Source organism: Gigantopelta aegis, chromosome 7 (genome assembly GCF_016097555.1).
Source record: "Gigantopelta aegis isolate Gae_Host chromosome 7, Gae_host_genome, whole genome shotgun sequence".
NCBI lineage: Eukaryota > Metazoa > Mollusca > Gastropoda > Neomphalida > Peltospiridae > Gigantopelta > Gigantopelta aegis.
The window spans coordinates 2,523,296-2,535,795 of NC_054705.1; the positions used below are offsets into that span (position 1 = coordinate 2,523,296).

The 12,500-nt window shown below is 44.5% G+C and overlaps 1 protein-coding gene across 1 annotated transcript; it reads left to right on the forward strand.

Annotated features, from left to right (window-relative positions):
- Positions 1-605: 605 nt before the first annotated feature.
- Positions 606-2,934, forward strand: LOC121377716 (cholecystokinin receptor type A-like). The gene has a single exon (XM_041505803.1). The coding sequence runs from the start codon at positions 667-669 to the stop codon at positions 1,876-1,878; it is 1,212 nt and encodes a 403-aa protein (XP_041361737.1). The 5' UTR covers positions 606-666; the 3' UTR covers positions 1,879-2,934.
- The last annotated feature ends 9,566 nt before the right edge of the window (positions 2,935-12,500 follow it).

Consider the following 12,500-nt stretch of genomic DNA (forward strand, 5'->3'; position numbering starts at 1 on the left):
AAGTACGATAAATATCTGCATACATACACTCACGCACACTAATATTATTTCAGCCCATATCCGATATCTATTGTGTATGAATCCGAATCGACGGTATCTCGGGCGTTAACAACAAACTATTTTTTATTTCGTGATAAGCAACAATTCACAAATGTCTCCAATAAGTCTTTTTTGGATGTCGACAGAATGTTTGAGTTTATACATGGAGATATTCAGATTCATATTGGGTGGTGTCTATGTCTCTCTCCCCCCCCCCCCCCCCCAACTTGTACACAGGACGATTTTTGCGTGATCTCGCTTGAGTTCACGGTTAGTGTCCACGAGTTTCTCCGCGACACGGACATGCGCAGTAGAATTTGAAAGAGGTCTGTTGTGTCGTTAAACAAAAATAGAACGTTATCAGTTTCGTTCTTTCCATATCAGCTTAAGTCTACTACCATAGTGATTTAATATTCATCCGCATACGTACACTGCGAACGGTTCCAGAAATTCTCCCGGTGGACGGGGGGGGGGGGGGGGGGGGGGGGGGGGGGTCGGGGATTAAGATATGTAAAAACAGATATGTTGGGGATGAAGGTAGCGTAGATCAATATATTTATATAAAACTGAACTGTTGGTCATTATTCAAGAACAATTATGTATTTTTCCTACCTTTTCAGATAAACAATGCTTGATGAAAAAAACGAGTCTTATCTGGACCGCACCACCACCACTGGGAATGTCACTACGACGATGATAAACGCGGATGAATACCTTCAATCACTGAATGACGAGTTAGCGCTGATGATGCTCCCTGCTATAATGTTCCTTGCCGCCATCTTGGTCGTCGGTTTTGTCGGTAACATCATAGTCTGCTACATCTACCTGGCGAAGTTCAAGGTCAGCACTACGCGGTGTTTCATCGTGACCCTCGCGCTCTTTGATCTTCTGACCTGCTGCGTCGGGATTCCTGGAGAACTCGTAGACATCAGTCAAAACTACACTTACAAAAAAGTCAAACTATGCAAAGCGCTGAGTTTCTGTAACGCTTTCACCAACTTGACATCTGTGGCAGTTTTCGTCGCCATAGCAACGGACAGATACAAGAAGATATGCAAGCCTCTCGCCAAACAGATGTCCATAAACTGGGCCAAGATCGCCGTCGGGTTGAGTTGTGCGACGGCAATGTTGTTCGCGTGGCCCGCTGTTTTTGTCTACGGACCGCGAACAGTTTTGACAAAATATTCCGATATTAACCGAACCGACTGCACCACGGACGATCGATTCATCGGAACGATTTACCCGCTTCTGTATAACGGCTTCCTGTTCCTTCTGTTTGTCATATCTGTGTCTGTGATGGTTGTACTCTACCTCCACATATGGCGGACTGTCTTAAAAAGTGTGGGGTTACACGAACCGAAAGCGGAACTCGCCACCAACACACAGATGCGGCAGAGAGTTCGCTACCTTAAAGATTCAGAGGAGAGCAATGACCTTACGCCTGCCATCAACACGCGGCACAGCGAACCAATCACAGACTTCGTTACAAACGAATGCGATGGCAAGACGTCAACGCTGGGCACGAAAGGACCAGCGGTCAAGACGGGGAAATCCGCGCGAAAACAGCAGGCGAGAAAAACGACGTTCATGCTGTTTCTGATCACGCTGGCGTTCGTGCTGAGTTTTCTGCCCCACCTGGGACTGATGGCGGCTCTAGGGATCGACACGGTCATGTTCGACAGCTTGAGTCCGGGGGCGACCGCCGCCTACAACTTATTCCTGAGGTCCTACTTCATCAACAGCGCATTCAACCCTATCATTTACGGCTTCTGCAATCTGAGATTTAGGATGGAATGCAAGGCTCTGCTTGTAAAGGTGTTTCACACAGGGCGGACATGAACTGGCCTAGCTGTTCAGCGTGTCGTTTGGCACTTGAATTTTGCTAGGTTAACTGGAAATGCTAGCTGAATATGCGAGGCATTAGCTTGCATTTTAATAACATGTCTTTATAATCTCATTGGAATTTAACAGCTATTCCAACGAAGTTGCAAATGATGTGGTTGATGTAATTCAATGTTCTGATCCTGTACACACTTTGTACACATTTGTCATCGGACCTAAACAGCGCACTTGTTGACTGTGTGGACCAACTTGTGACGGATGCCACCGGGAAGCAGGACATGCTTATTTTTCGCGAACACCTGATATCATCGATTTGACGTTGACAGTGTCATTCATTACTGCATGTTATTACAACACTTTAATTATTCTACACATTCGGTACATAAATACTAGTACATATGCCTGTATGATGCTTTATTATATCTCTCTCTCTCTCTCTCTCTCTCTCTCTCTCTCTCTCTCTCTCTCTCTCTCTCTCTCTCTCTCAATATAATTGTTCTACATCTATATCTGTCTCTATATCTACCCGTCGCAGGATCGAACCACCTCGGTCGATCCACTCAACTGATTTGGTGAGTTTTCTCATTCCAAACAGTGTACCACAAGTCAAAGGACGTGATTTATGTTTTCCTGTCTGTGGTAAAATGCATATAAAATACCCCTTGCTGCTAATGGAAAAAATATAGCGGGATTCCTCTGATGACAACGAATCAATCCCAGTCAGTGGGCCTATTGGGCTATTTCTCTGTTGTCGGATGCTGCATAATATTTATAAATTATACCTTCCTTCTAATGAAAAGTAACAGCCAATGGCGTAGCGGGTCTCCTCTCATTTTGCCAAAATGCATATAATTGTAAATATAAATGTGTTGAGTTCCGTTAAATAAAACAGTTATTTCTTTCTTCGTGGTTACGGATGTGTGTACTGACTGTACGATTTGGTTGGGAGCATACATTACTTTGTCTACCAAGAACGGGTTGTAGAATACTCAGTGCGAGTACTCAGTCTGTGTAGATATTGTACTCAGTCTTTGTATATTCTGTACTCAGTATTTGCATATAGTGTATACTCTTCAAAAGAAGAAACGCAAAACCACATGTCCATTTGCTGCTGAATGGTGAGAAAAAATTACCAAATGCAGGATTGATTCACCTCCTGATGACACCACCAAGGTCAAATCCCGGGTGTGGCCTCCGCGTGTGTTGACAACTGCCTGGCACCGCCTGCCCATTGAAGCAAACCAGAGTACGGATGACGTCCCGGGGGATGGTGGCCCACTTGGGCTATTTCTCTGTTGTCGGATGCTGCATAATATTGATATGGCCAAGGAAATTATACCTTCCTTCTAATGAACAATAACAGCCAATGGCGTAGCGGGTCTCACTCTCAGGTCATTCTGCCAGTGTGTGAATGCCCACACCATGACACTACCCCCGCCGAATCTGTCCACTTCCTGCACGCAGTTTGCCGCATAACGTTCACCACGACGCCTATACACGCGACATCTTCCATCATGATGTCGGAGCAGAAATCAGTGTGTGGTTCAGTACGAGTCCCGTCTCCATCGCAGTTGTTGTCGATGAATCTGGCACCGTCGGAGTCGACGGTGTTGTGGTGTTAAGATGACACCTCGAACTGGACGTCTGGCACGAATTCCTACCTCACGTAGGCGGTTCCGTACGGTCTGGTCGGATATCCTGCGCAAACCTGGTATTGCTGCGGCTGGATGGTGTAGTATCGTTCCCGAAGGTGGCGTACCCGGATGTAGCGGTCCTGCCCGGGGGTATTGGTCGACCGGTCTGGGAGGCACGTGTTGATCCATGTTGCTGGTAACGGTCCCACAGTCTGGAGATGGTGCTTGGGGACACATGGAATGCCCTGGCAACGGCCAAGTCGGCCGATGGCATTGTTTCTCTGCGGTTCACTGAGACGTGGCATGTCCTGGATTGTCAACTGTCGGCCAGATACAGACAGGCAAGCGAACACCCTGCACTTTTATACTGTCGGTATTCATGTTGCACGTGCAGACAACGCACGTGCAGTGGTGACATGGTTTGCACGTGGCTGCGTTTTTGCGAATATTCACATTTTGGAACTTTATTGTACAGTAGCTGCGCGTTTTATCGAATGTAACCGTGGGAATGTGTTTGGGACATGCAATGACCTTATATTCACAAAGCATGAACCGGTAGGAAACATAAAATCGGAGTTATAACCCATTTGTACCCTTTTGCGTTTCTTTTTTTGAAGAGTATATATAGGTTGCATAGTACCAAAGAAGAGAGTGCACCGTCAAATATTTACGGAGTAATAGCAGCTGTGCGTGTGATTGGTAGTAATATATTATATTGATTATTTGTGCAGATACTGTTATCCATTGACAATTAATAAACATATTTTTATTTGTTATACAGTTGTTATGCAGTATATACCAGAGTTGAAACTAATGCGGGGTACCCCCAAAAATGGAACTGCAATTTTCAGCAAAAATGACGGTTGCTATTAAAAACATTGATTTAATCTCTTAAATGGTTTGTGACCCCCAACCCCCATATCCGTGCAGGTAGATTAGATGTGAGGAGCCACACTTTTTATTGCTGTACTTCCTGGGTGTGCTGATACGCTGCTCATATTAGTTTTATTAGTAGACGTTAACATTATCGGCAATAGGAATTGATTTGGTCTATTAGAACCTATATTGTGCCGCGAGCCTCAGAAGATTGCACTATTGTACATGCATTTAAATACACTTTCCATGACAGCTAGTTTTAGGAACTACTCTCCCTTAATAGCCATGCTGTCAGAAATCAACATAGTCTGACCGCGAACCCAGACCGTTTACCATAAATGTTGGTATAAAGTGCTTCAACTGTTACGACACTTGCGCTTAATGTGAACATCCAGCAGCGAGCCTGCTTATAACCTCGACAAAATATGTCCCTGGGGCCTAATTCACTAAACTCTCGCAGCTTTGCGATCTCGCAGTGCAATGCTAAAACAAATTGCAAAGAGGATGATGTGTTGTCTAACAGAGCCATGAGACCTTTCTGAATTAGGAATGTTAAAGAGTCGCTCGCTGTTGCCAACGCAGGATGTTGAATTCTCGAGTCTCGGTTATTAGACGTGTTGTCTAACCGAGCCAATGAGACCTTTCTGAATTAGGAATGTTAAAGAGTCGCTCGCTGTTGCCAACGCAGGATGTTGAATTCTCGAGTCTCGGTTATTAGTTGTGTTGTCTAACAGAGCTAATGAGACCTTTCTGAATTAGGAATGTTAAAGAGTCGCTCGCTGTTGCCAACACAGGATGTTAAATTCTCGAGTCTCGGTTATTAGTTGTGTTACTAGATGTAAACCGTGCTCAGCAGGCACGTCGGAATAAAGTAGATAGGGGGAGGGCTGATTCAGATCGAGGGGGCAAAGCAAAATTTCTAAGAGGTTCGGGGGTATGCACCTTCCTAAAGTTCTAAAATACAATTTCCTGCATTCTACAAGTGAAGGGGCTGGAAGTAGCACAGCGGTAAAGCGCACGATTAATGTGCGGTCGGTTTGGCATCGATCCACGTCGGTGGACCCATTGGGCTATTTCTCGTTCCACCCAGAGCACGACGACTAGTATATCAAAGGCTGTGGGATGGTACATATAAAATATTCCTTGATACTTATGAAAACATGTAGCGGGTTTCCTTTCTAAGACGATATAACTGAATTACCAAAGGTTCGACAGTAGCCGATGATTAATAGCCAGTGTGCTCTAGTGGTGTAGAATTGCTTAGCGCGGGAAGATGTAGATATGGTGCTTTCAGTAAATACGACCACCGTGTAGATAGCCAGCCTAATTATCAAAACTATATACACGAACACCATACACATAGCCACTTCTGTGTTAAGTGACAAACATGGCGATGTCCATTAGCATTCTGTTTATGACATTCATCTGTGTACGCAATATTTAGCATGATGTGTGTACAGTAGTGTGTGTATATGTATGTGTGTGTGTCTGTATGTGTGTGTGCCTGTATGTATGTGCGCGTGCGTGTGTGTGGCTCTGTATGTGTGTGCGCGCGCGTGTGTTTGTGTGTGTGCGTGCGTTTGTATTTGTGTGTGTGTCTGTCTCTGAGTCTGTGCGTGTGTGTATGCGTGTGTGTCTGTTTGCGTGTGTGTCTGTTTACGTGTGTGTGTATGTGCGTGTGTGTCTGTGCGTGTCTGTGTATGTGTGCGTGCGTGCGTGCGTCTGTGCGTGTGTGTCTGTGCGTGTCTGTTTGTGTATGTGTGTGTGGTATTCTTGCGAAGTGCGGTATCGGGGAACTACGAAAATGGCGATCGGTAGTATAGATCATCATCAGAACGATCGCAATCTGTTAAAAAGTGCATTGCATGTTATTATACAGACAAGCACGGGCCCTGATCAAGAATCGCTCCAGCCAGTGCACCACGACTGACACATGAAAGGCCGTGGTATGTTCTATCCTGTCTATGGGATGGTGCATATAAAATATCTCTTGCTGCTAATCGAAGAGTAGCCCATGAAGTGACGACAGCGGGTTTCCTCTCTCAATATCTGTGTGGTCCTTAATCATATGTCCGACGCCATATAACCATAAATAAAATGTGTTGAGTGCGTCGTTAAATAAAACATTTCATTTCATTGATCAAGAAATGCAAAACAAAATATTACATCCCCTTCAAAACTACAACACTGAGCCTTGTGTGTCGAGTTTAAATGATTTATTAAACTGCCAACAAACCTCCCACACATTAATTAACACTGATACAAAACACAACATATTTATTCAGTCATCGCTAACTCCGCATAAACCTTCCTCAACCAGCCGACATTCTCCGCAGTCTGGTCTAGAGATGTTCAGAGCTTGTAGACTTTGAATGTTTTCCGCGATTCGCTCCGCCATGGCCGTGTATTGGTGGTCGCGCGTGCTGGCCGCGAGCAGCGCCACGCCGTACATGACCTTGTGGCTCATGGGGAAGGTGTACACGTGGACGCGAAGCTGAGAAACATGTTAGCTGTGGTCAGGTATTTGTCGTCTCCTGTCGCCTTGTAGTCTGGGGAGAGAATGAGGTTTTCCATAAGTAACCAGTGTCGCATGTTTGGTGTCGGGTTTTGTTGTTGTTGTTGTGTATGTTTTGTTACAATATTGTTTTGTAATATGTTTTACTTTTGTTTGTTGTGTCCTTTTCTAGGGGTGGGGGTATTGAGGAAAGCTGGATGGATGCTAGAGGGTACGAAAAGAATTAACCTGAAATATCTGCATAAATAACGCTAATTTAGTTTGAAAGACCAACTATAAAGCACCAAAGGCATATCCAACAACAAAAATTAATTATTTTACAAAATCAAGACATGCAACGTAACAAATATGCCCTTAAAAACATGTTCACCTTGAAAAATTATTCAGTTACCTAGTCGTGTTTCGCGAGTGTGCTTGGTTGGAATGTGGACGTCGGGCGGTGCTACCATAGAATAAGGTGGGGCGGAGCTACCATAGTATAAGATGGGGCGGAGCTACCATAGTATAAGGTGGGGCGGAGCTACCATAGTATAAGGTGGGGCAGTGCTACAATAGAATAAGATGGGCCGCTGCTACCATAGAATAAGGTGGGGCAGTGCTACCATAGAATAAGGTGGGGTGGAGCTACCATAGTATAAGGTGGGGCGCAGCTACCATAGTATAAGGTGGGGCGGAGCTGCCATAGTATAAGGTGGGGCAGTGCTACAATAGAATAAGATGGGGCGCTGCTACCATAGAATAAGGTGGAGTGGTGCTACCATAGAATAAGGTGGGGCAGTGCTACCATAGAATAAGGTGGGCAGTGCTACCATAGAATAAGGTGGAGTGGTGCTACCATAGAATAAGGTGGGCAGTGCTACCATAGAATAAGGTGGAGCAGTGCTACCATAGAATAAGGTGGGGCGGTGCTACCATAGAATAAGGTAGGGTGGTGCTACCATAGAATAAGGTGGGGCTGTGCTACCATAGAATAAGGTGGGGCAGTGCTACTATATAATAAGGTGGGGCAGTGCTGCCATAGAATTAGATGGGGCGGTGCTACCATAGAATAAGATGGGGCGGTGCTACCATAGAATAAGATGTGGTGGTGCTACCATAGAATAGGACGTGGTCGTGCTACCATAGAATAAGGTAGGGCAGTGCTACCGTACAATAAGGTGGGGAGGTGCTACCATAGAATAAGATGTGGTGGTGCTACCATATAATAAGATGTGGTCATGCCACCATAGAATAAAGTAGGGCGGTGCTACCATAGTATAAGGTGGGGCGGTGCTACCATAGAATAAGGTGGGGCGGAGCTACCATAGTATAAGGTGGGGCGGAGCTACCATAGTATAAGGTGGGGCGGAGCTACCATAGTATAAGGTGGGGCAGTGCTACAATAGAATAAGATGGGGCGCTGCTACCATAGAATAAGGTGGGGCAGTGCTACCATAGAATAAGGTGGGGTGGAGCTACCATAGTATAAGGTGGGGCGGAGCTACCATAGTATAAGGTGGGGCGGAGCTACCATAGTATAAGGTGGGGCGGAGCTACCATAGTATAAGGTGGGGCAGTGCTACAATAGAATAAGATGGGGCGCTGCTACCATAGAATAAGGTGGAGTGGTGCTACCATAGAATAAGGTGGGGCAGTGCTACCATAGAATAAGGTGGGCAGTGCTACCATAGAATAAGGTGGAGCAGTGCTACCATAGAATAAGGTGGGGTGGTGCTACCATAGAATAAGGTGGGGTGGTGCTACCATAGAATAAGGTAGGGCGGTGCTACCATAGAATCAGGTGGGGCTGTGCTACCATAGAATAAGGTGGGGCGGTGCTACCATAGAATAAGATGTGGTGGTGCTACCATAGAATAGGACGTGGTCGTGCTACCATATAATAAGATGTGGTGGTGCTACCATATAATAAGGTGGGGCGGTGCTACCATAGAATAAGGTGGGGCGGAGCTACCATAGTATAAGGTGGGATGGTGCTACCATAGAATAAGGTGGGGCGGTGCTATCATAGAATAAGGTGGGAGGGTGCTACCATAGAATAAGGTGGGAGGGTGCTACCATAGAATAAGGTGGACAGGTGCTACCATAGAATAAGGTGGGGCGGTGCTACCATAGAATACGGTAGGGCGGTGCTATCATATAATAAGGTGGGCGGTGCTACCACAGAATAAACCCCAACCTCTTTTAGCATAGTCCAACAACCTGGCCCAAAATTGAGTAAGATGTTTAGTATTAACTTTCAAAAACTGACAACATACACAATTTATACAAAACGTATAGTATAGTTGGAGCGGAGAATACACAATTAAATCCCTGATACACGTGGTCTCTGCCTTTCCAAACAGTTCATTTAACATTATGGCTGATGGTATGTAACCTTCATAGTATACAACGCATGCAGCATGGTTGGAATGGGAAATACTCTGTCTTACCCTTGAAGGAAGATCACGGGGTAACCCAGCTGGAAGTAGACCTGACCTCCGACCTTCCTCTTCATAGAGAAGAAAACGGCCTTGTCCTCGGGGTATCCTGAGGTCAGAACCTCTCCCGAGTCGGCGTCGACCTTGAGACACGGTCAGGCTGGTTGTCAAAGGACTTGATGAGGAATCCACCGGTTAGTCTGGCGGTCTCGATATCTAGGGATATAAGACAAAACAATTAACATTTGAAGGGAAAAGGATGGCTGGTTGTTAACAGACTTGATGAGGAATCCACCGGTTAGTCTGGCGGTCTCCATATCTAGGAATATAAGACAAAACAATTAACATTTGAAGGGAAAAAGGATAGCTGGTTGTTAACAGACTTGATGAAGAATCCACCGGTTAGTCTGGCGGTCTCGATATCTAAGGATATAAGACAAAACAATTAACATTTGAAGGGAAAAGGATGGCTGGTTGTTAACAGACTTGATGAGGAATCCACCGGCTAGTCTGGCGGTCTCGATATCTAAGGATATAAGACAAAACAATTAACATTTGAAGGGAAAAGGATGGCTGGTTGTTAACAGACTTGATGAGGAATCCACCGGCTAGTCTGGCGGTCTCGATATCTAAGGATATAAGACAAAACAATTAACATTTGAAGGGAAAAGGATGGCTGGTTGTTAACAGACTTGATGAGGAATCCACCGGTTAGTCTGGCGGTCTCGATATCTAAGGATATAAGACAAAACAATTAACATTTGAAGGGAAAAGGATGGCTGGTTGTTAACAGACTTGATGAGGAATCCACCGGTTAGTCTGGCGGTCTCCATATCTAAGGATATAAGACAAAACAATTAACATTTGAAGGGAAAAGGATGGCTGGTTGTTAACAGACTTGATGAGGAATCCACCGGTTAGTCTGGCGGTCTCCATATCTAAGGATATAAGACAAAACAATTAACATTTGAAGGGAAAAGGATGGCTGGTTGTTAACAGACTTGATGAGGAATCCACCGGTTAGTCTGGCGGTCTCGATATCTAAGGATATAAGACAAAACAATTAACATTTGAAGGGAAAAGGATGGCTGGTTGTTAACAGACTTGATGAGGAATCCACCGGTTAGTCTGGCGGTCTCGATATCTAAGGATATAAGACAAAACAATTAACATTTGAAGGGAAAAGGATGGCTGGTTGTTAACAGACTTGATGAGGAATCCACCGGTTAGTCTGGCGGTCTCGATATCTAAGGATATAAGACAAAACAATTAACATTTGAAGGGAAAAGGATGGCTGGTTGTTAACAGACTTGATGAGGAATCCACCGGTTAGTCTGGCGGTCTCGATATCTAAGGATATAAGACAAAACAATTAACATTTGAAGGGAAAAGGATGGCTGGTTGTTAACAGACTTGATGAGGAATCCACCGGTTAGTCTGGCGGTCTCGATATCTAAGGATATAAGACAAAACAATTAACATTTGAAGGGAAAAGGATGGCTGGTTGTTAACAGACTTGATGAGGAATCCACCGGTTAGTCTGGCGGTCTCGATATCTAAGGATATAAGACAAAACAATTAACATTTGAAGGGAAAAGGATGGCTGGTTGTTAACAGACTTGATGAGGAATCCACCGGTTAGTCTGGCGGTCTCGATATCTAAGGATATAAGACAAAACAATTAACATTTGAAGGGAAAAGGATGGCTGGTTGTTAACAGACTTGATGAGGAATCCACCGGTTAGTCTGGCGGTCTCGATATCTAAGGATATAAGACAAAACAATTAACATTTGAAGGGAAAAGGATGGCTGGTTGTTAACAGACTTGATGAGGAAACCACCGCCTAGTCTGGCGGTCTCGATATCTAAGGATATAAGACAACACAATTAACATTTGAAGGGAAAAGGATGGCTGGTTGTTAACAGACTTGATGAGGAATCCACCGGCTAGTCTGGCGGTCTCGATATCTAAGGATATAAGACAAAACAATTAACATTTGAAGGGAAAAGGATGGCTGGTTGTTAACAGACTTGATGAGGAATCCACCGGTTAGTCTGGCGGTCTCGATATCTAAGGATATAAGACAAAACAATTAACATTTGAAGGGAAAAGGATGGCTGGTTGTTAACAGACTTGATGAGGAATCCACCGCCTAGTCTGGCGGTCTCGATATCTAAGGATATAAGACAAAACAATTAACATTTGAAGGGAAAAGGATGGCTGGTTGTTAACAGACTTGATGAGGAATCCACCGGCTAGTCTGGCGGTCTCGATATCTAAGGATATAAGACAAAACAATTAACATTTGAAGGGAAAAGGATGGCTGGTTGTTAACAGACTTGATGAGGAATCCACCGGTTAGTCTGGCGGTCTCCATATCTAAGGATATAAGACAAAACAATTAACATTTGAAGGGAAAAGGATGGCTGGTTGTTAACAAACTTGACGAGGAATCCACCGCCTAGTCTGGCGGTCTCGATATCTAAGGATATAAGACAAAACAATTAACATTTGAAGGGAAAAGGATGGCTGGTTGTTAACAGACTTGACGAGGAATCCACCGGTTAGTCTGGCGGTCTAGATATCTAAGGATATAAGACAAAACAATTAACATTTGAAGGGAAAAGGATGGCTGGTTGTTAACAGACTTGATGAGGAATCCACCGGTTAGTCTGGCGGTCTCCATATCTAAGGATATAAGACAAAACAATTAACATTTGAAGGGAAAAGGATGGCTGGTTGTTAACAGACTTGATGAGGAATCCACCGCCTAGTCTGGCGGTCTCGATATCTAAGGATATAAGACAAAACAATTAACATTTGAAGGGAAAAGGATGGCTGGTTGTTAACAGACTTGACGAGGAATCCACCGGTTAGTCTGGCGGTCTCGATATCTAAGGATATAAGACAAAACAATTAACATTTGAAAGGAAAAGGATGGCTGGTTGTTAACAGACTTGATGAGGAATCCACCGCCTAGTCTGGCAGTCTCGATATCTAATGATATAAGACAAAACAATTAACATTTGAAGGGAAAAGGATGGCTGGTTGTTAACAGACTTGATGAGGAATCCACCGGCTAGTCTGGCGGTCTGGATATCTAAGGATATAAGACAAAACAATTAACATTTGAAGGGAAAAGGATGGCTGGTTGTTAACCGACTTGATGAGGAATC